The sequence below is a fragment of the Chlamydotis macqueenii genome, chromosome 13 (assembly GCF_036417535.1).
Source record: "Chlamydotis macqueenii isolate bChlMac1 chromosome 13, bChlMac1.mat, whole genome shotgun sequence".
Taxonomy (NCBI): domain Eukaryota; kingdom Metazoa; phylum Chordata; class Aves; order Otidiformes; family Otididae; genus Chlamydotis; species Chlamydotis macqueenii.
In genome coordinates this window covers 20667205-20686407 of record NC_141568.1, presented here as the reverse complement: position 1 = coordinate 20686407, position 19203 = coordinate 20667205, and the positions used below count along the sequence as shown (strand labels likewise).

Sequence of the window (19203 nt, the reverse complement as noted above, 5' to 3'; positions counted from 1 at the left end):
AATCAAAATCCTTTAACATTTTTGTTCTGATTTCCCCAACCTTCCGTCTTTCCAGATTTGATGAGAGAGGGATTGAAGTGTGGGTGTGGGTTTCTTTTATAATAATTCAGTGTTTCTCATACTCCAGATCATTGTACAACAGCAGATGTTGTCTCATTCCTTTCAGTAAAGGTCATATATGTTGTATCAGTAAGTTTACAAATACTTGCAGGGTTGTTTATTCAATAAAGGCTCTCTTTGCTGCTCAGCTGAGCACACTATTTTGTTTGATAATGTGAAAGCACATTTAGTTTTTTCCCAACCCCTCGGTGGTTGTTTTATTGTGCAGAAGCACTTCTCAGATATTTTTGGTGGCCAAATAAATCCTGGTTTGACTAAACTCAAATAGTTTCACAGAGGATACTTTTATTATCCTGGATTAGAAATGGTAATACTAATTCTTACTACATTCTTAGCTTGGCGATGCCTTTATCAAGGTCTAGTACAATATCGATGCTGGTTTTGTGGTCTCTCTTGCAGTCTTTTCTGGTTTGAGAAGCTATGAACGTTCAACATTAAATTTACTGCCAGCATGTGCTTTTTGTTGGGAGTGAGGGAGTAAATAATCAAGCAGCAGCACTCATACTACTTCTTGGTCTGCTAAAGTATCAAGACACTTGCAAAGCATCGTCTTTTCCCATCTCCCCCTTTTCCTTATCCCAAAGGAGAAAAACATAAAAAGTGGGTCACTTGACGTACAAATAGGTGGCAATCAAGCTAGGGTCTGAGACTCATTAAAGCAGAATACGCAAGTCTGCAAGGTGGCTTCAGGAAACACATCAGAAGAGTGTCTGGTTGAAAATTACTCCAAATGTGTGGATAGTTTTGCTCTGAAGTCTCACCAGTCCCCCTCTGAGACTCAGCGGGTGTCCGACCTCCCTGTGAGGCGTGGTAGAGTTAATGAGAGTGTGTTTCGGGCAGCTTACGATGGAAGCCTGATCATTAAACCTCCAGTGCTCGTAAACATCCAGCACAATAAACTACATCGGTGGGATGCGAAACCTTCTGAAACGTTTTTGTTTGTTGGTTAAGCAGAAATAAACAAAGTTGTACTACTTGCTCCGTAGTTCAGAAAAAAAAATGGATTGTGATTTAATTTTCTTTTTTTTTTTAAGTAGGCAAAGCAAAGTAAATATACTAAACTTAGAAAATGTGTTGAAGAATTGAAGGGTATACTTTGAGATATGAATGTGAAAAATAAATTTAACTGATACTGAGATTTTTTTTTTTTTATGTTCTGTCATTCTTAAGTGTTTCAAAATCCTCCTGTTTACGGGTTTTGCCAAATTTGGTCACGATAAAAATTTCTACATTGATTTTTCTATTACAAAACCTTCTTTGCGAAGTTACTAATGTTTTGTGGGTAATAACAATGAAGATTTGCCGTTTATACTGCACTGGAGATGTAAATGCTTTAACAGAAAGTATGTGCCTGTTAGCAATACCGAAGTCTGCCAAGGGAGGGTAGCAATACCCAGCCTTTACAAGCAACACAATAGAACATGTTTAAACGTCTTTTGAAGCCAGAAAATTTATTTTCGTATATCCTGTTCTTGTGTTTCAGGTGCAGATATTTGGAAGTTTTAAAACTGGTTTATATTTACCTACGAGGTGAGTCATTTTTCAGGGTAAATTCTGTACAAGAGAAAAAATAGCCTTGTGGAACCTGTGCCCCTGTAGCGATTTGTCTGATCTCCCAATATCTGTGATACTTGTTTCTATGCTTGCTGTACTAACAAAGTGTTAAGCTGTTAGTACTCTGCGCAGTGTAAAGAAATACAGTAATTAAGGCTATTAACTGTATCACATGTGTCTGTATAGATTTGGCCTGTATTGGTAAAAGGTCTGAATTGCCATGTTGTCAGAAAAGGCCTATCTTGTGATTTGGTGCATTAAATGACTGAACCAAAGTAAGAGGCTGGCCTCAAAAGAAAAGCTGAGTTTTATGTCCACAGATGATTAAATGGGAACATTTAACATTACCTTCTTAGTGCTAATGTTGGCACTGGACAGAAGAGAAGACATACAGAGCTGGCTTTTTCTTTCAGTGCAATAGTCAGCCTCTACCTTTTTCCAAATTTATTACTGGTTTTCGTAAAGAGAGGTCATTACTCAGTGACACTGGTATCTTCTGTGTAGAAATTGTAAGTATTTTTGACAATTAAATAGAAATGGAATGAAAGGCTTAAATAGCTGCAGGGGATACACTATTTAAATAGCGTAAGTCTGAGGTTGATACTTGAATTGAGTTCCATTCTTTGGGAACATGAGGAATGAATATCTAGTACTGACTGCAAGCGACGGACACGCGAGGGGTCATTTCATCTCTGTTCCAAAAAGAAAGTATCTGTCAGATACGTCAGTATCTGCGTTAGTCTGAGGAGGTGCAGGAGAGCTGAATTGCTCAGTTTCAGTTGGGAAGTCAGAAGTCAGGTGTACAAATACACATTGGTTCCACATTAATAACTTTCAAAATAACCAGCATTTGCGTGTTGGTAATTAATTCCCTGTTGCCTTCTATCAAAGCTTCCCGTCGCCCTAAGTTTTCCCCACCCGTCAGTAACTGTATCGTTAATTTAGATTTCAGGTTCTGGGACTCAGACCTACAATGTGTTTTAAATTCTGTTACTCTGTGTTAGAATTTGCCTGATATCCTTCTATTTAACCGACGCTGAAGGTTTGGGCACAGGGGTGTTTAGCTGGGGATCTCTGTGTTATTTCGCAGGCTGTGTCTCTCCTCCAGGTGACAGCAGAGCTGCTTTCTCTCTCTTGGTGCCATCAGACAAACCTCTCCCGGTGTTAACTGCCAGCAGCTGGAGTGGTTTAAACACTAAGTTAGTCTGGGAGAGAAGGCTCCAGCAGCATTTCCTGCTCTCCAAACAGGTTTTGAGCACAGTTTGCTGAAGCTGGCGGGGTGCTGCCTGTCCTGGTCAGCTGAATGGTATGCAGCTGAACTGCTGCTGAACTCACTTCTGCCGGCTCCGCTCGTCGGCCAGAGAGATTCCATCTAAGCAGATGTAGTTCCTTGGAGGTGGTTAAAGCGGGCTTCTTTGTGCATCAGCAGATCTATAGAGTCTAGCAGGGGGAAAAAGTATTCCTAAATTTTTTGGAGTTTTTTCTGTTAGCGATTTTCCGTGTTACCGAAGCGGCCTGCTGTTACAGGGCGAGACGCTCCCCTCCTTTGTGTTCCCAGCCAAGCAGGGGAAATCAAACAAGAAGTTGGGGAGCAAAGGGGAAAAAGCTGAGGATCTCACAGCAGCCTTTGCTGTCTTCAGTTTGGACACCAGTCGCCTTTGGAGTTTGAGTTTAGGCATTGAATTAGGGTGTCAGCTCCCTGAGTAGTCAAATGAATGTGTATGTGCATAGGTGGGAAGGGTAGCGAGATGGGGACACCTCTGCAAGGAGCTGAGCTAATGAGCAAAGTTAATAAGATGGTTTGATCTTATTTAACAGCTTGTTGCTTCCTGAAGTCAAAGTAGCCACGTTTTCCTCTCCTTTCTTGCTCCCTCATCTTGGCACTACAGGCCAGCGGCTTACCGTGTGCCCACTGGTGCTCTGATCGCCCAGCTGACCAACTCTGAGTCGCAAAGAAGCAGGAAATTACCTCAGAATATTTGTTGTTTTTCTTTTTTAAAGGGCGGGGTGGGGGCAGTTGGTTTCTGCCAGGTTAGACAAGCACCAGGCCTAGAGCAAAGGAGGAGACAGGGCCGCGCATCTGGGAGCAGAGGATGGGAACGGGACTTTCCCTTTCAGTAGCAGGCTGTTAGCTCAGCCTTACTGATTAATACAGCCCGAAGGTGGTGATTCACGCCGAGCTAATTTCTTGCTCTGGATCACTCCGGAGGAGCTGGTCTCTCTCTGCTGGCAGTGTGGCCTGAGGAGACTGAGCTCTGGCTTTGCACCCTGTTTGTGTGCGTATCACTCCCCTCCCCCTGGTAACCCGAAATGTTCTGTGTTCTCCCAAGTGTGACAGTTCATCCCCACCCCTTTCCTCAGAAAAGTAAGAAGAAATTACTTGGCTAAGCTACATTCTGTCAACTTTATGCTCGTTCTGTGTGCGTGTCGGCTGTGTATTTGTCTTTTAATTTGAATAAATTTTCTTTCCATTTCAGTGATATTGATTTAGTTGTGTTTGGAAAATGGGAGACGTTACCTCTTTGGACCCTGGAAGAAGCTCTTAGAAAGCACAATGTAGCAGATGAAAACTCAGTAAAGGTTTTAGACAAAGCAACTGTAAGTTTGGGGAACAAACAACCTTTGGGGAACAGACTTCTTTGTTCTAAGCTAAACTTCTAATCAAAGAAAGATCTTGGTTAAAAGGATGAATTTTCATGAGCGGAAGCTATTTTATATATAAAATAGAAATGCAGCCAGTAGAACCTTTTTATTTAGTACGGTTTTTATTACTGACAAAGTAATTCATAGTGCTCCAAAAGAGGCATTGCTTCTGTTGGGGAAAATTTAATTATTTCCATAGTACAGAACATACACTTGCTTTGAAGTGAGGTTTTGCCAGTCATTGTTGTGAATTAATGCGATTAGACTTGTGAATTTCTGAACTGAGTTGGTACATAAGTAAATTATTTCTTTTTTTCTTATTCTAAGCAGGCAGATATAATACATTTTCACACAGAAGTAGTGAGTGCAGCCATATATAAATAGGTAATGGTGTATCTCGCGCAGGATGGGATTAATTCCATTATAACTTCCTGCCTTTTGCTAATTGTAAGTGTAGGAGTGTTGGGGTTTAAACAAATGTCTAATTGGTGGCTGGTATTAGCAGAGAGGGGATTTGGAAAGTGCTCAGGGGGAGATATGTTAGAGTGCTCTCTTTATCTTGTGCTTCTTGTTCGGAGATGATTTTTGTGAGGACTCAGTGACCCACAATGACACGAGAGTGTCTTTTCTTAAGAACATCCATTACCATTTCTCTGTAGTTCTTAAGCGTTTGTCTCCCTCTGGTGTTTGTTTTTCCCACTAGAAGTGTGCTGCTGCACCAGGAACTGACTAAAACCGATTTTAAATGAATCACTTTGCAGGTGAAGTGTTAAGTTGTGTTAAGCAGGGTAGCGAATGGAAAATAGCATTTCTGAGTTAGAAAAGCAAAGTTTCTGTAAAGAGATTGGCAAAGAGCGTGAGTTCATAAATTGACAGGAGCCCTGTTTTCTCCGTCTGCCTCCTCTACACATTCAGAAAATGTTTTACTGGTGCATGTAAATATGAATGAAACCAAATGTGTCTTGGAAATCCGTATTGACTTCATCTCTCTTTCTTTTGCAGGTACCTATTATTAAACTGACAGATTCCTTCACTGAAGTCAAAGTTGATATAAGCTTTAATGTACAGAATGGGGTTAAAGCAGCCCAGCTCATCAAAGATTTTATCAAGGTTAGGCAACACGATAACAGAAGTACAGAGCTGAATATTTGATGGCTTCATTTGATTTTCTGTTTTACTTTGACTGCATCCTTACTAGAGAGACGCTTCCACCCTGTTATTTTTTGCTCTGTTGTGAGATGTTCTTAGGTTTTATATATAGTGCCCTAAAAGGCGTGAAGATAGTAAAATGTGCAATGAAACTATGGAGAAGTTCTGATGATACAATAACTAAGGAAAATGCACTGACACCCATCTTAAATGTTCTGCTCTTCTAACTGGGGTTCCTTGAACTTAAAATCAGTCATAACCACACGCTCCTGCAGAAAGTGGGAATAATCTTGTTGCAGATTGAATACTGTTTCAGCGATTAAGTAGTTAAATTTAGTTAAAATTTAAATTTAAAAAATTTTAAAAAGTTACATTTAGTAAGTTCAGGGATTCACTAATACTTTATCATGGATACATTACAGTTATTTTTGTTTAATATATAGGATCGTTTTGTTAGGATTAATGAGCTTTTGTATTTAAAGTTTGGAAGTATCATTACACTCTTTTCCTTTCCTTCCCTTCCCCTTCAGTGCATTGGACACTCATAGTAGATGTCTCATAAAAGCAGTAGAAAATTTGTTTTGGATTTTCCTGTTCTTTGTAGGGAGGTGAAGTGCAGTTCTGTCTCACTTAAGTGCTCAGGTGTTACTGCTCTGCTACTTCCTGCTTTGTTTTTTTAACCAAACCAATGGGCAGCAGGAGGGTTAAGGTATTTCAATAGCTAGAAGTAAAACTCCTTCAGAAAACTCTGTAAATCTGAATAGAGCAAGCACTTTACTTTGAATCGTAAGAAATCACGTACATCTGCTTTAATAATGTCATCAAGTCTTCTAAATTTTGGGGGATTCTCAGTTGCTGATGAGTTGAATGTATGGCCTTCAACTTGTTCATCCTCAGTTCCTTTACGTCTGTTCAGTAGCAAGTATGAAAGTCGCTCAGTTTGCTTTTTACAGTGTCTGTTTCTTTACCCTGGTGAAGGGCATAGGAGAAAAATCCCCGTGCTTGGTTCGTTTCAGAAGGACGGTGTGAGTCCTTGTCTGTGTAGCCTCACTTGCATGGTTATACAAACCTTCTGCTTGAGCTGCGTGCTGGTGAGGCCTCTTGCATCCGTGTCCAGAGCACAAGGGTGGGGAGGGGCCAGAGATTTTCTTCTCTCAGCCTCTCCCTGATGAACAGAACTCGGTTGTGTTGGACAACTGTTGGCTGGTAAATCAAGACCAGTTGTTTTGTGCTGTGTAGCTCCTTGTTGGGGAAGGAAGATGCTCAGATTCTCTGTCGTAAGACGCCTACCTGGAATATTGCTAGCTAGCTTCAGTTTTCGCATCCTGTGCCTTGTCACATTGCCCTGTGGTGGACAGTCAGTGCGTGTTTGGTTTTCTGCCACAACACAGAGGCTGTATTTCTGTTACACTCCGCACCTAAATTTATTTTTAGGTAAGTCCATAAAGCCCTGCATGCTTGCCCAAAATTGCCTTTGTGCTTCTTAATTTCAAGATAGGAGGTCGTCTTCTCTTGAGAGCCCGAAGGCATTTTTGTGTGCTTAAAAAAAGAAAAAAGTGTTAATGTGTTTCTGTTGCCTGGGTCATTCCCTTTGGAGAGGCTACTGTGGCCTTGGGTCAGGGCACGGAGAGAACGGGAGCTGTGTGTGACGGCTGGGCAGGCATGGGGCAGGGGCCTTCCCTCCCGGGGTGCCGCTCCGTGGTACCCCAGCCTGAAGAGCAGAGCAGATCTGGTGACCGCAGGCGGGGTCAGCTCCCCAGCCGGCCGGCGGCTGGCAGACAAGTCCCCAGGGAGAAGGGCGAGGCTGAGGATGGCAAGTCAGTGGTTAGGGCCAGGGCCAGCATCAGGGCGCTCTCAGCAAGGGGAACAGCTGAGGTGCAAAGCAGCTCTCGAGCAACGCGGTGGGTGTCCCAAAGAGGCTTCCCACACAGCGCTTTCCCACACGGCTGTTTTCCCAGCAGCACAAGCCAAGGCCACGCAGCTGTGCTGCATCAGCCCTGGCCTTGGGCTCGAGCGGCTGAGCCTGGTGTGACGGGGGCGAGGTGGCACTCAGCCCTGACACACAGCAGGTAAGGGCTATGCTACTGTGGAAGGTTGTTTATTTAACTTGGAGACAACTTGATGTGTTCTTGCCAAGTAACTTCATTGGTGCTCTTGAGGATCTCTCTGTAAAACACTGGCAGGGCATTCTCCTGCGTCTTACTTTGTCCCACGTGACTGAATCCCTAACTGAGGGGTCGTGTTCATTCTTAGCTTTGGAAGTGGCTATTTCTCCTCATCCAGTTTAAGGAAGTGCGAGGCAGCTGAAGCCTTAATTAAGGGTTTGCAGTTTCCTGAGAGAAGTCCTGTCTTGGAATGTTGGTACAGACTGATGTTCAACACTTCAGGTTGCGAGTGTAAGTTCTGAGTAGTTCAGAAAGGTGCTAAACAGGGCTCTTGGTACTCGCCGTGAGACTTGAGCAGAGTTCTTGGAGAAATTCTCCTTTCCCTTTGATCTTCTGCACTCACAGATACCATGATCCACATCTCTTCTCTGACACTAAGGAACTTTTTAGCTCTGTGTTGGTAAAAGGAGTGGTATTTCTGAGCCTCTCTTGCCCCCTCCCCACTGAGGGGGTGTACGGAGTGCAGGCACGGCCCCCTCCCCTGCTGTTCCAAAAGTCCGTGTCCTCTGCACGTGCAGCGTACGCAGGCCTCTAAGGGAATCCGTGCGGACAAACTATTGAAGGACCAAACAGGTAAGTATTTGGATGCTCTGAAATGTTATCTGGGTGTAGTACTTGTGAAAACTGTTTTGACCTCTGGGCAGAGTCTCAGTCCGCTTTGGGCTATCCCCTTGGTTGCAGCAGGAAGATTTTGTTACAGATGTGGAGATCTTCACAGGTCTTCTTTGCTTTCCTTTTCCCTTCTCTGAGAAGAGCAAGTGTATTGATAGATTCAAACAAAATCATTCTGATTTTGAGGTAATTGGGTTTTTTTTTTCTGTGAAGGTAATAATTTTTTTTCTGTTGTTAATATCTGCTGCCGGAGTTGAAGAGGTAAAATAACTTCTTGATCACAGGCAGAGTGCTTGCTTCTCCCCTGTTAATAAAAATAATAAGTTTGAATTATGCTTAGCTTTGAAATTTAACATAACAGATGGCTTCAGTATGCTTTCTTAGCATCAATTGTATACGTGCTTCACAGCATCTAACGCCTTTGTTTCTCTCTTTCAGAAATACCCTGTGTTACCGTACCTAGTTTTAGTATTGAAACAGTTCCTGTTGCAGAGGGACCTTAACGAAGTATTTACAGGTGGAATCGGTTCTTATAGTCTTTTTTTAATGGCTGTCAGTTTCCTTCAGGTAAGCATAGTGACATCTATTCGTGCTGTTGGTGCAAAAGGATGGTACATTAGGAAGGAATTTAGACAGTCCTTATATTTCAGCATCTAAACTGTCCTGTTTGTGGCTGTGCACCTCCTTTTCACGTACAAACAGACTCACCCCACCCGTCTTCTGTTCTCTCTCCCCTACTGGTACGTTTGGTATCAAAGATGTCTGGGACATCGGTATCGATACCAGGCACGCGTGTCTTTCGTGGCAAAATAACTTGGCTGTTGTGTAACTTACTTGGAACAAGCTGCATAGGTTAGTATTAGGCACGGCTCTCCTTTGTACCGCTTCTTTGTCGTACACTCTGTACGTGCTTTAATGAACACAACAGAATTTTGCTTGTTTGTCTAGGCTTTTAAGCTGGTACCAAATAAATGTGTTGTACAGCTTTCTCTTAAGTCTAAGAGAACAAAATGCGTGAGGCTAATCTATGTTGTTGTGCCTGGGGGAGAAGAAGTTTGTAGAAATACGAAGTAGCCAAGTCCTGGCTGTGTCAGCCTGGCTCTTCTCTGGCGCTCAGTGTTATTGTGTAGCTGTGTGTGTGGCTGGCTGTACTTTTCCAGGTTGTAGTTACCGTTAAACCTGAGCCTCCAGCTGGAGCTCGGCGTTTGCTGGGGGCTAGTGCACTTGCTTGCTGAGCACAAAAGAAAGAAGGCAGCGGGCATATCGTTTTGAAAGAGACCAAAATCCCTCCCAATCCCAGTTATTTCTTATATTGGCTAAGAACATTTCCATTTGTTGCTGGAAAAAAAGAAGTCAGGTTTTGTATCTGTTACAGTTGTGAACTGGTTTTGTTCATAATCTCTCAGGCCGCGTACTTAACAGCAGAGGGGATCAGTTATGTAGCTGTGTGCATGAAAAGCCTGTATTTGTATTGCAAACCCAGATCTGTGAAGTGTGAATGTCTTGCTTTTTTACAAGAACCCTGCCATTAGTGTGGGAAGTTCACTTACTGAACTGGAAGTTCAAATACAAAAATATTAATATTTGCCAGCCTTATTTTTAGTTTATAGCTTGTTTTAAAGATGCAAAACTGCTTTATCAAGGAAAAAGTTAGACATATTTGATTTATGTATTATGTTTTATTATTATTTATTATTGCATGTAGACATGTTGGCTGTGAAAAAGAAAAGGCACTTAAAGGGACTTGAAACTTGAGGTCTTAAGAATATATTTTTTTTTTTCTCTCTTCTTAATAGCTGCATCCCAGGGAAGATGCCTGTATGCCCAATGCCAACTATGGTGTTCTTTTAATAGAGTTTTTTGAATTATATGGACGTCACTTCAATTATCTGAAGACTGGAATCCGAATAAAGGATGGTGGCTCTTATGTTGCCAAGGATGAAGTGCAAAAAAGCATGCTGGATGGCTACAGACCATCAATGCTGTATATTGAAGATCCATTACAGCCAGGTATCCTCGTAAACCAAGATTTAATTGTTGACTAAGAAAAAAACTCAAGGGAATGCTTAATCCAGAGGAGTTAAATCAAAGCATAGCGTAGAATGACCACCAGAACCCGAACAGAAACACCTCATCTGTGTCTGAACACAAGATGCACTCAGAACAGAATGATCTTCCTGAAGACTTGTCCCTAGCGAAGGTTTCCGTGTCACCCAAGAGCGTGCCCGTAGGGCAGGCAGGAGGCAGGGTAGAGAGGGCACGGCACACAACTTCCGTGCGCTCTGTGCAAGCAGCAGTAAAGCTACAGCAGCCTGGGCTGGAGCGTGGCCCCTTCAGGCTTGTGCTGCCGGTGTCGCCATGTGCGTACCGGTGTACCTGTGTTCTGACGCACGCTGTTCTGTCCGGCTCTGTAAAGTCCCGTAAATACGTAGCGGTTTCATTCTGTGCTGTTACCTTTCCGTTAAGGTTGATTGCTGACTGGAATGGGTGGCTCCTGAAATGGTGGGTCAAGTGCTGCTCACAGAAGAGAGTTAACGTATTTCTGATCTAGAAGATTGTCACCCAGGACGCTGCTGTTACCTGTATGCAGTACAGGATTTTTTTTTTTTTCCCTTCCTGTATTGCACTTTTACCCAGAGAATTGTTGTTTTGGACTTCTGTGCGTGTGAATATCTATAGATCTTCAAAGCTTTTTCAAATATTTATGGTCCACTAATCCTATTCTGCAAGAGGTAACTGCAGCGAGTTGGGACTTAAGGGCAATTTAAAAAAACATTACTGTCTGCTGTCTGAAAGGAGGTAACCACACTATCTATCTTAAAATTTATTTAATTATATTTTTATTTTAAGGTAATGATGTTGGAAGGAGTTCATATGGTGCCATGCAAGTGAAACAGGCTTTTGACTACGCCTATGTTGTTTTGAGCCACGCGGTTTCCCCGATAGCTAAATATTATCCTAACAACGAAACAGAAAGGTAACTTTCCTGCCTCTGCATCTCAGACTTTAATTGCTTATAGTTTGGTATGCCTCAAAATTAATGGTGGTGACGGTTTTGTTTCTTTCCTGGTTTACAGTATATTAGGTAGAATAATTAGAGTAACGCAAGAAGTGGCCACGTACAGAGACTGGATATCAAAGCAGTGGGGAATGCAAAGCAGGACAGAGTCCTCGTGTAACGGTGAGTTTTGACGAAGCGTGGCTGACAGCGTGAAACTTCCTGCATGTTTTGGTCGCACAAATTTTATTGTTGCTTTGGCCCCACGTAAGGCAATGTATTAAAATGAATTTCCTTTTTTGTTCAGTGGTGATGGACTTTCTCGTGTTCCTGTCCAGAAAATTTAGATTGGTACAAGAGTAAAAAGGCCATACCACGTTTTTATTCTGCTGCGCTAGATTTGGTCGGCACAGAGAGCTCTAAAGAGGGTTGGCTTGCAAAAGGAAGCATTTGAAAAACTTCTCATTTAAATTACAGGAGTTGTTACTGTCACACTCCCGTTGTCCTTTGAATGTGGACAAGGTTTTAAAAAGAATTACTAGGAATGCTAGTTTAAATCTAAATCCTTGCCCTCTTGTTATTTTTCATTTTAAAGTTTAAGATATTGTTCGCATACAGGAGCAATATTTAAACCAGGATTGACCATATAAGTGGAATCAGTCTTTTAAACAGAAAAATCCCAAGATACCTAACGTAATTCTAGTTGCTAAGAAATGGAAGCACCCAAAATTTAGCCGCAGAAAATATCCTTTAAAATAATCTTTATTTTCATTGACCATCTTCTGACTTCACCAGCTGGTTGCCACCCTCTCTTGGTGTAGGTGTACCTGCTGGCTGGAAGCTTTCAAATTAAAAGTAGTTTTAATTCTCTACAATTAGTTTCAGAATGTGGGCTACTAGAAGTCTTCTCTTGTTAGGTGTTAGTCAGGGAAGATGACACAAGTACCCACTATTTAGGCTAGGCCGGGATTTTGTTTATTGTTTTTTCAAGCTTTTCTTAGGGATTTCCCTCGCTGCCCTTGTAAGCTGACCGTGCTTCCTGGCCATTTGTGTTTTATCCGGCTGTAGACCCCTGCGGCACTGCCGTACCCCCTGGTACCGGCAGCCAACCCCCGTTCAGCCCTGCGAGCGCCGCAGTAATACCGAGCGGCCTATTGCGACGTGTGTACTCAGTGCTGGGTGCAAACGCGGCTGGTGGGGCAGCAAAGGTGTTGTGGGGATCGGAGGGAACTCCTAGGTGTCTTCTGTGCGATGAAACAGGAATTGAAAAAATAAAAATAGCCCTGTATCAGAAAGATAATGGTGACAGTTGCAGTGGCTGGCCGGCAGATTTCGTTTAGATTTAGGTTGCGATTCATTTTTTTAATTAGGTAGAAGTTAGTGAGATAGGGAGCTCTGTATCTTGTGTTTTCAGTGTAGGCTATCGTACAAAGCAGCTGGACTTATTTGGAGTTCTTATGAAAAAAAAAAGGGAGTTGCTGAGTGTTGGCATATAGGAACAGAATTTAAACCCACGTATTTGAGCGCTGTTGAAGTGTGTCACGAAACAACCTGAGGAAGCAGCAGTCCAATTTCCATCTTGACTGCGGGTAACACTTGGTGGTTTTCATGGTATGCATTAATGGTCTTGTCAGGAAACCACCACAGCGAGGCGTCGACTTGCTGCACGCAGTACGGACACAGGCACATGCACACACATGTCTGCACGTGTTAAAAGTATGTACCTGTGCAGGTGTCTGTCCGTGTCCTGCGGTATGTGTACGATAGATACATAGTACCTGATGCTTCTCTCTTGTTTCCCGTAGGTAATGGAGTGACCTTGATAGTAGACACTCAGCAGCTAGACAAATGCAACAACAATCTTGCTGAGGAGAATGAAGCACTGGGAAAACCTAGAAATAAGACTTCAGAAACACTTAGTAAACATTCGTCAAATTCTTCATCAGGTCCCTTATCATCGTCATCGTCTACACTGTCCAGCTCTAGTGATGTAGTAAGTACTGGAGGTTTTCTGATTTTGGTTTTTCAGTTTCTTTGGGGTTTTACCCTGAATGGTATTCCCACAGATCCTACCTAGAACGCTCGGAATCCTGGTTAGTTAGCTCATCCAGAATCCTAACTTGCATAAGACGTTACCTCTTATGCAATTTCTACACATCAGTTGCGGTGTGTTCTTGACACAACACATGTAGACAGGGAGCACGGTAGATAGAGAGTTACACAGCCCTCTTTCCTCTGGGAAGCTGTATTTCAAAAAGATGACCGGCAGTCCTAAGCCATATGCTTTAAAAAGAAAAAAAAAAAACCTTAAAAAAATCTGTTTGGGAATTCTATTTAAAAAATAAAAGGCAAATCTCCAAAGCATAATCATGCATCGATACACTTTAAAATCTGTCCGTTTTACTCAGTAAGAATTCTGGATTGAAAAAAATTTTAATATAAAATAAACAAGTTTTAAGTTTTGTCCACTGCTAGCTTTATTTTTAAGGGAAAAATCACTTGTAGAAAAACTCACTCACTCTTAAGAACAACTCACTAACACTTTACATTTTCCTGAAGGATTCTGATGGAACACCTTGCAAAACCTCTAAACAATTGAGTTGTCGTCAGTCTACCACAAACAGAGTGGGGTCACAAGAAGTGTCACTGGAATCCTCCCAATCAAGTGGGAAAACACAAAATAGCCAAACAGCCAATACATCCAGCAACACGAACAAATCTCAGGTTTGTGAAATGTTTGGAAACAACTGTACAGATTATCGGAGTATTACCCGTGTCCTCCAGGGCAGGGCAGCTCGTTCTGGACAGGAAGCGCTGGTTTGTCGCCGCCCCTGTGCCCCACTTTGAGCACCGATTGTGTATCAAATCACCTGCTTCTCGATGAGTTTGCAACAGCAGCTTTCCCAGCCTTACTCCAGATGAAGTGGGATTGACTTTCTTTTGGGAAATCTAGATTTGCCAGACGCGTACAGTTGTGCTGCGCCCGTTTCCTTTTTGCAAAAAGCACGTCCTTGCTGCAGAATTTGAGAACTAATGCGACTTAGTGAAAAACACTTAGCCAAAATGTGCGTTTAACACTATGGCTGGCTGCTCTGTTAGCTGATGAGACTTGTTGAACTGTCTTTATTATTTTATATAGATAAGTATTATTAAAATATAAAAATTATATTATTTAAAATAAGACAATTGTCATAAAGGGAGATGAAGATTCCTTGCTGATAACTGAAATTCGCCCTCCCCCTAAAGACAAATATCTTTATGATGAGGCCTGCCAGAGCTTATGTGTTCAGGGAATTTCTCATGCTGAGGAATGCTTCTGTGACAACTCAGTGATCTGGAAATACTGCATGCCTCTAGATACAATATAGTTTGGGTATATAGTTTTTATACTTATTCAGAATTTAGGACTTCTTTAGTGTATGGAAATAGTCTGGAATCTTCTGGAATACTGTTCCCAAAAAGTAATTCTGAAGACTTGCTGCCTCCTGCTCGCTGATGATGTATCTCGAGCTAGTAACAAGGCAGCTCACAAACCAGGCCCTGGCTGTACCACAAATTGTGTTTGTGCTACTGCGCAGCGCTCGTTCTGGTGCTGGAATGTGAATATGCACAACCTGAGATACTCCACATCTGTTAAAAGATGTGGTATAAAACTAGTCCTGGTCTTAGAAGAACGTTGTCTTAATTTTGCGCAGATTGGAGCAATCTTCATCTGTCTCCTGCATTATGGATGTACGTTTCCGTAAAACACTGTTTTGATGGCTGCGAAATGGCAGCGATAGAACAGTTCTATCCTTTGCAAAATTCAAAGTGCTCTGCTCTTCTCTCTTGACCTGCATGGTTTTGGGTCTAGAGAGGAACATTTGTTTGCAGCCACCGAAGTGAATGACCCATGGTAGTGTGCTGCTGGCTCAGCAATGGCCCAGCTTCTTTTGCCGCATCCATTTTTCCCCGTGTAACACTTCCATGGGTTAACGTCCTCATTATCCAGCAGTAGGGGGGTGTCACTGCCACACCTCTTTTCTTTTCAGCACTGATTTACCGTCTTCTCTTTCTTTTACAGCATGGATCTACACGGTTATTTCGCTCTTCTAACAAAGGCTTCCAAGGTCCAACAAACTCAAGCCACGGTACCTCAGTCACAAACAAACAGCACCAAGGCAGCAAATCACACCATCAGTTTTTCCACGGCAAAAAGAGGAAACACAAGAGGGATGCAGCCCTTTCAGACATTTGTAGATAGTTGCCTATTTTATGACTGTTCTTCTGTGTGCAATGATCTCATGCTACAGGATAGTTTGATAGTGACTCCTTGGATCTCTTCCGGAGCTTCAGACTGTTCAGACATTGATTAGCAACTGCATTTTCTTTTCCCAGCTCGCCACGGAACGGATCATGAAGACTGATCACTGAAAAAAAAAAAAAAAAAAAAAAAAAGAAAAAGAAAAGGAAAAAAAAAAGAAAAAAATTTTAAAAAAAGATAAAAACTTTTTAAAAAAAAAAGAGGAAAAAGGCTGCTCATTTGATAAGTCATATGCTACAACAGGGTCATTTAGGATATAAAAGCTTGAATGTAAAATAAATGTATTTCCCATCAGCTCATGCTGACCTGTAGAGGTAGTACTCAGTGTGTCTAGGGGGTGGTAACAAACAAATAAAACACAAAAAATAGGAAAAAAAAGCAAAAAATTGTATTTTGAGGGAAACCCAGCCTTTAAAGGTGAAAGTAATTTGTGCATGATTTTTTTATTATTTTTGCATATACTTACCATTTTATTGTGTATATATAGATGACCATATAGGAAAACTGACATTTGTAATAGTGGATTTGTTAATACTTTTTACATAACATTACTGTTTAAATTGTAAACATAAATTTTTCTCAGGATTAGTTTGGAAAATAATCTGAATTGTCATCTTAACATCCATATAAAGAGACATTACTAGTTACATTGCTCAGAATTTCTTTTCTTGGCATTTAAAAGATTTAATAGAACATTTGATCTGCAAAAGCTGTTCCTCTGAAAGAAAGGTTTATGGTGGCAAATGAAGTTTTTCATTTGTGTAAAGTGTACGTGTACTTTGTGTAGACGCTGAGCTTGTCATCTCGGAGAAGTAACCTTCACCTTGTTTTCTAGAGTGCCATCGTTTCAGGCAATGGGGTTTTATAGTTGCATCCTTCTTTTCCTCCCCTCAGTGGTCTCTCCCTGACCCTTTCTTTTTTTAACAGAAATATAAAGCCACTTGGGGGGTTTTTTGTTTGGTTGGTGGTGGTGATTGTTTTCTTTTTCTTTTTTTTTTTTTTTTGGTTTTACAAAACAAACAAGAAAACTTAGTTTGTTACAGACGTTTGCATTCCTGGGCTGCTTTAATCCCATGCCTCTTTGTTTGTGCCTTCCCTTTCCCTTCCAGGTCTGGGTTTTTTTTGTCTTTTATATTTTTGCTAACTCCTGTAGGAGATGATAACTGTTGAAGCTTTAAGTAAATTTTACAATTAAAGTATTTTTTTCTCACTCCCCTCTTAGACATTTTTATATTTAGACTTAATTATTAAAAAAAAAAAAAAACAACAAAACCACAAAACAACTTCAAATAACGAAATCTATTTTGTATTGCCTTAAAGACCCAAACCTGTCATATCTCATAGTATTTCTTCATTGACCTAGGTGTCATTTAACTTAAACTCCGCATTTGTCTGGTTCAGTCGCGTTACAAGTCTAGGTTGCAGTAACTTTGATGCCATGGATGCGAATTAAAAGCGGAATGATACTCGCAGGCGTAGCTTGGAACAGGAGCTGGGACACTTCAGTGGCAGAAAGTTAAGTGGCATTTACTTTCACGTATTTCTTTAAAGAGGAAAGTCTGTACTCGGCATACGTGGCTGTATTTAATGCAGCCGTTCTGGAGATGATGCTTTTATAAAAAGTACTATTAGCTTTTAGAAACTTTATTTTAATGTACATTTACAGAATATTACAGACCAACCTGACCTTTAATGGGCACTAATGAGTGCAATGATCTTTAAAGTAAACTAATGCTAAAATAAGACCAGAACTGATGTCATCACTTAAATTAATAAACATTTTCAATGTGCTAAAGTGTTTTACTTCAAAAAGGAAAATATATATATATTCCAGAAATATGGAAAGTCATAACATTTACTCAGACACTAAGCTTAAGTGATGTTAATTTGACAATGTTTTTTTTTTTTAAATTTTTAGATTCATATTTTAATTTGATCAGATAATTTTATCAACGAGATGTTGAGCTTTTGTTCATAGAAACTAGTAAAAGTTGTACCACATTATGCATAATCACAGTATTTATTTTGTTTTAGATTATTGTGAATGTGTAGACTTCTGTTCACCGCTTAGGGAACAATTATTTATAAATTATATTAATCCAGTATTGTTAGCTGCTATTAGCAAAACTGTTCCAAAACCTAATATTTGCAAAGATCTGTATCGCATTTACCACACTGAAGTGTTTTTAAAAGAATCACCCTCATCGTTGAAAGCAAATGTACTCTTAGGGTGCAGATATTAGTGTTCCAATAAGCATGTGATAATTTTAAGGTGGTGGTAGCGGGAAGATAATCTTGATTCCATTGGGAATCTTAGGTTTGCCTCAATTTATGGTTTTCATAAATTTAATGGAAAATAGCTTTTCCTGGACTGCTCAAGTTTCTTTTTGGTAAACAGTATCTTTCTAAAAGAAAAAAAAAAAAAAAAGCATGAAGGAGAAATTGAGGTATTTTACATTGCCTCAAATGACCAGCATTGTATTCATAAAATACTGTATATCTTGCAAATCTTTATTTAAACAGAACAGTTGAACTGTTCGTTTTTCAATCTGAAGTAAAATACTTTCAAGACCTTTTAGTTTGCCTGCTCATTTGTCTTGTACATTTCATCTCTGTATTTGACTCAAGTCTAATTCCTTTTTGAGTTTCAATACTTTTGTGAAGATTTTGTGAATATATGAAAAATAAATGTTTAATCTAACTACTGCAGTTCATCACCATTCTTGACACTTACCCTGTTTTTTCCTTCGCAGTACTGTGGAAAGAGCAGACTACTCAAGGCGTTTTGTTGCGTTTTTGTAGTTTCTGGGTGCCTCCCCAGCTGATTGCTGGGCCCCTCTGCCTGGAATTTGGACACTTATCTTGTTCAAGTGGGCCTGGTTTGGTTTGTTTCCTTCCAGGAGAGCTGTGTGCCTGAGAGCAAGTGGAAGAATATACATGTATAAAGGGTTCTTCATGTGTTATTTCTCTCTGACTTTCCTCTGCACCGTATGTAGCAAACTTGTGCAAGGACCTGTTTTCTTTGCCTTCCAGACTTGGGTTAGGGGTAGCGGTCGAAGCTGCCACGCTGAGGGCAGCATTGCAGAAATACACTGAAGTCAATTTGAGTTACCTGCAGCTAGAAACCCTGTTCAGCGTAGTTCCTGAAGCACCGTTCCTGTTGCTGAAGTATGTTCTTAACTTTGGTTGCTTTCCGTCATTGCACAAATCAGTGGGGAGACGTACACACGCTGGAAGTTCTGTAGTCTTGCCGCTGGTTGTTTACCAAAGACCATCTGAAATAAATAAATAAGCTGAAATGTTTATATATCTTCCTGTTTGACATTAGATTGCTTTGTTAAGGTTTGGGGTTTTTTTACTTTTTGAAAAAAGAATAGTTCAAATAGTGTTTGTAGTTAAAAGCTGTGTATTTTTTTCTTGTGGCAGAAAAGAAGTTGAAATGTAAGTAAATCTTCCTGTTTGTGTGACATGATGTGATTCTGTTTGCTGACTTATGTGTCCTGTGCAGCTTCCTCAGAACTCAGGTTTTTACATGTTTATTATAAATTTGTTTTCCTAGAACTTAATCTTTAGAAAATAATTAGTAGTCCAATAGCTGGTGGCGGCTTTTTCTTTTATTATGTACATTCAAAATGGACCTCTTCCATTTTATATCTGGA

The 19203-nt window shown here is 40.8% G+C and overlaps 1 protein-coding gene across 1 annotated transcript in view; it reads left to right on the top strand.

Moving 5' to 3' along the window:
• Positions 1-18245, top strand: part of TENT4B (terminal nucleotidyltransferase 4B) — a 42749-nt gene extending 24504 nt beyond the window's left edge. Inside the window, exons 3-12 of the mRNA XM_086757921.1 lie at positions 1604-1650; positions 4152-4272; positions 5320-5427; positions 8682-8810; positions 10040-10253; positions 11094-11220; positions 11321-11424; positions 13047-13234; positions 13801-13965; positions 15305-18245. Coding sequence (XP_086614047.1) covers positions 1604-1650; positions 4152-4272; positions 5320-5427; positions 8682-8810; positions 10040-10253; positions 11094-11220; positions 11321-11424; positions 13047-13234; positions 13801-13965; positions 15305-15484 — 1383 coding nt within the window. The 3' untranslated portion in view covers positions 15485-18245. The remainder of the gene's footprint in view (positions 1-1603; positions 1651-4151; positions 4273-5319; positions 5428-8681; positions 8811-10039; positions 10254-11093; positions 11221-11320; positions 11425-13046; positions 13235-13800; positions 13966-15304) is intronic.
• The last annotated feature ends 958 nt before the right edge of the window (positions 18246-19203 follow it).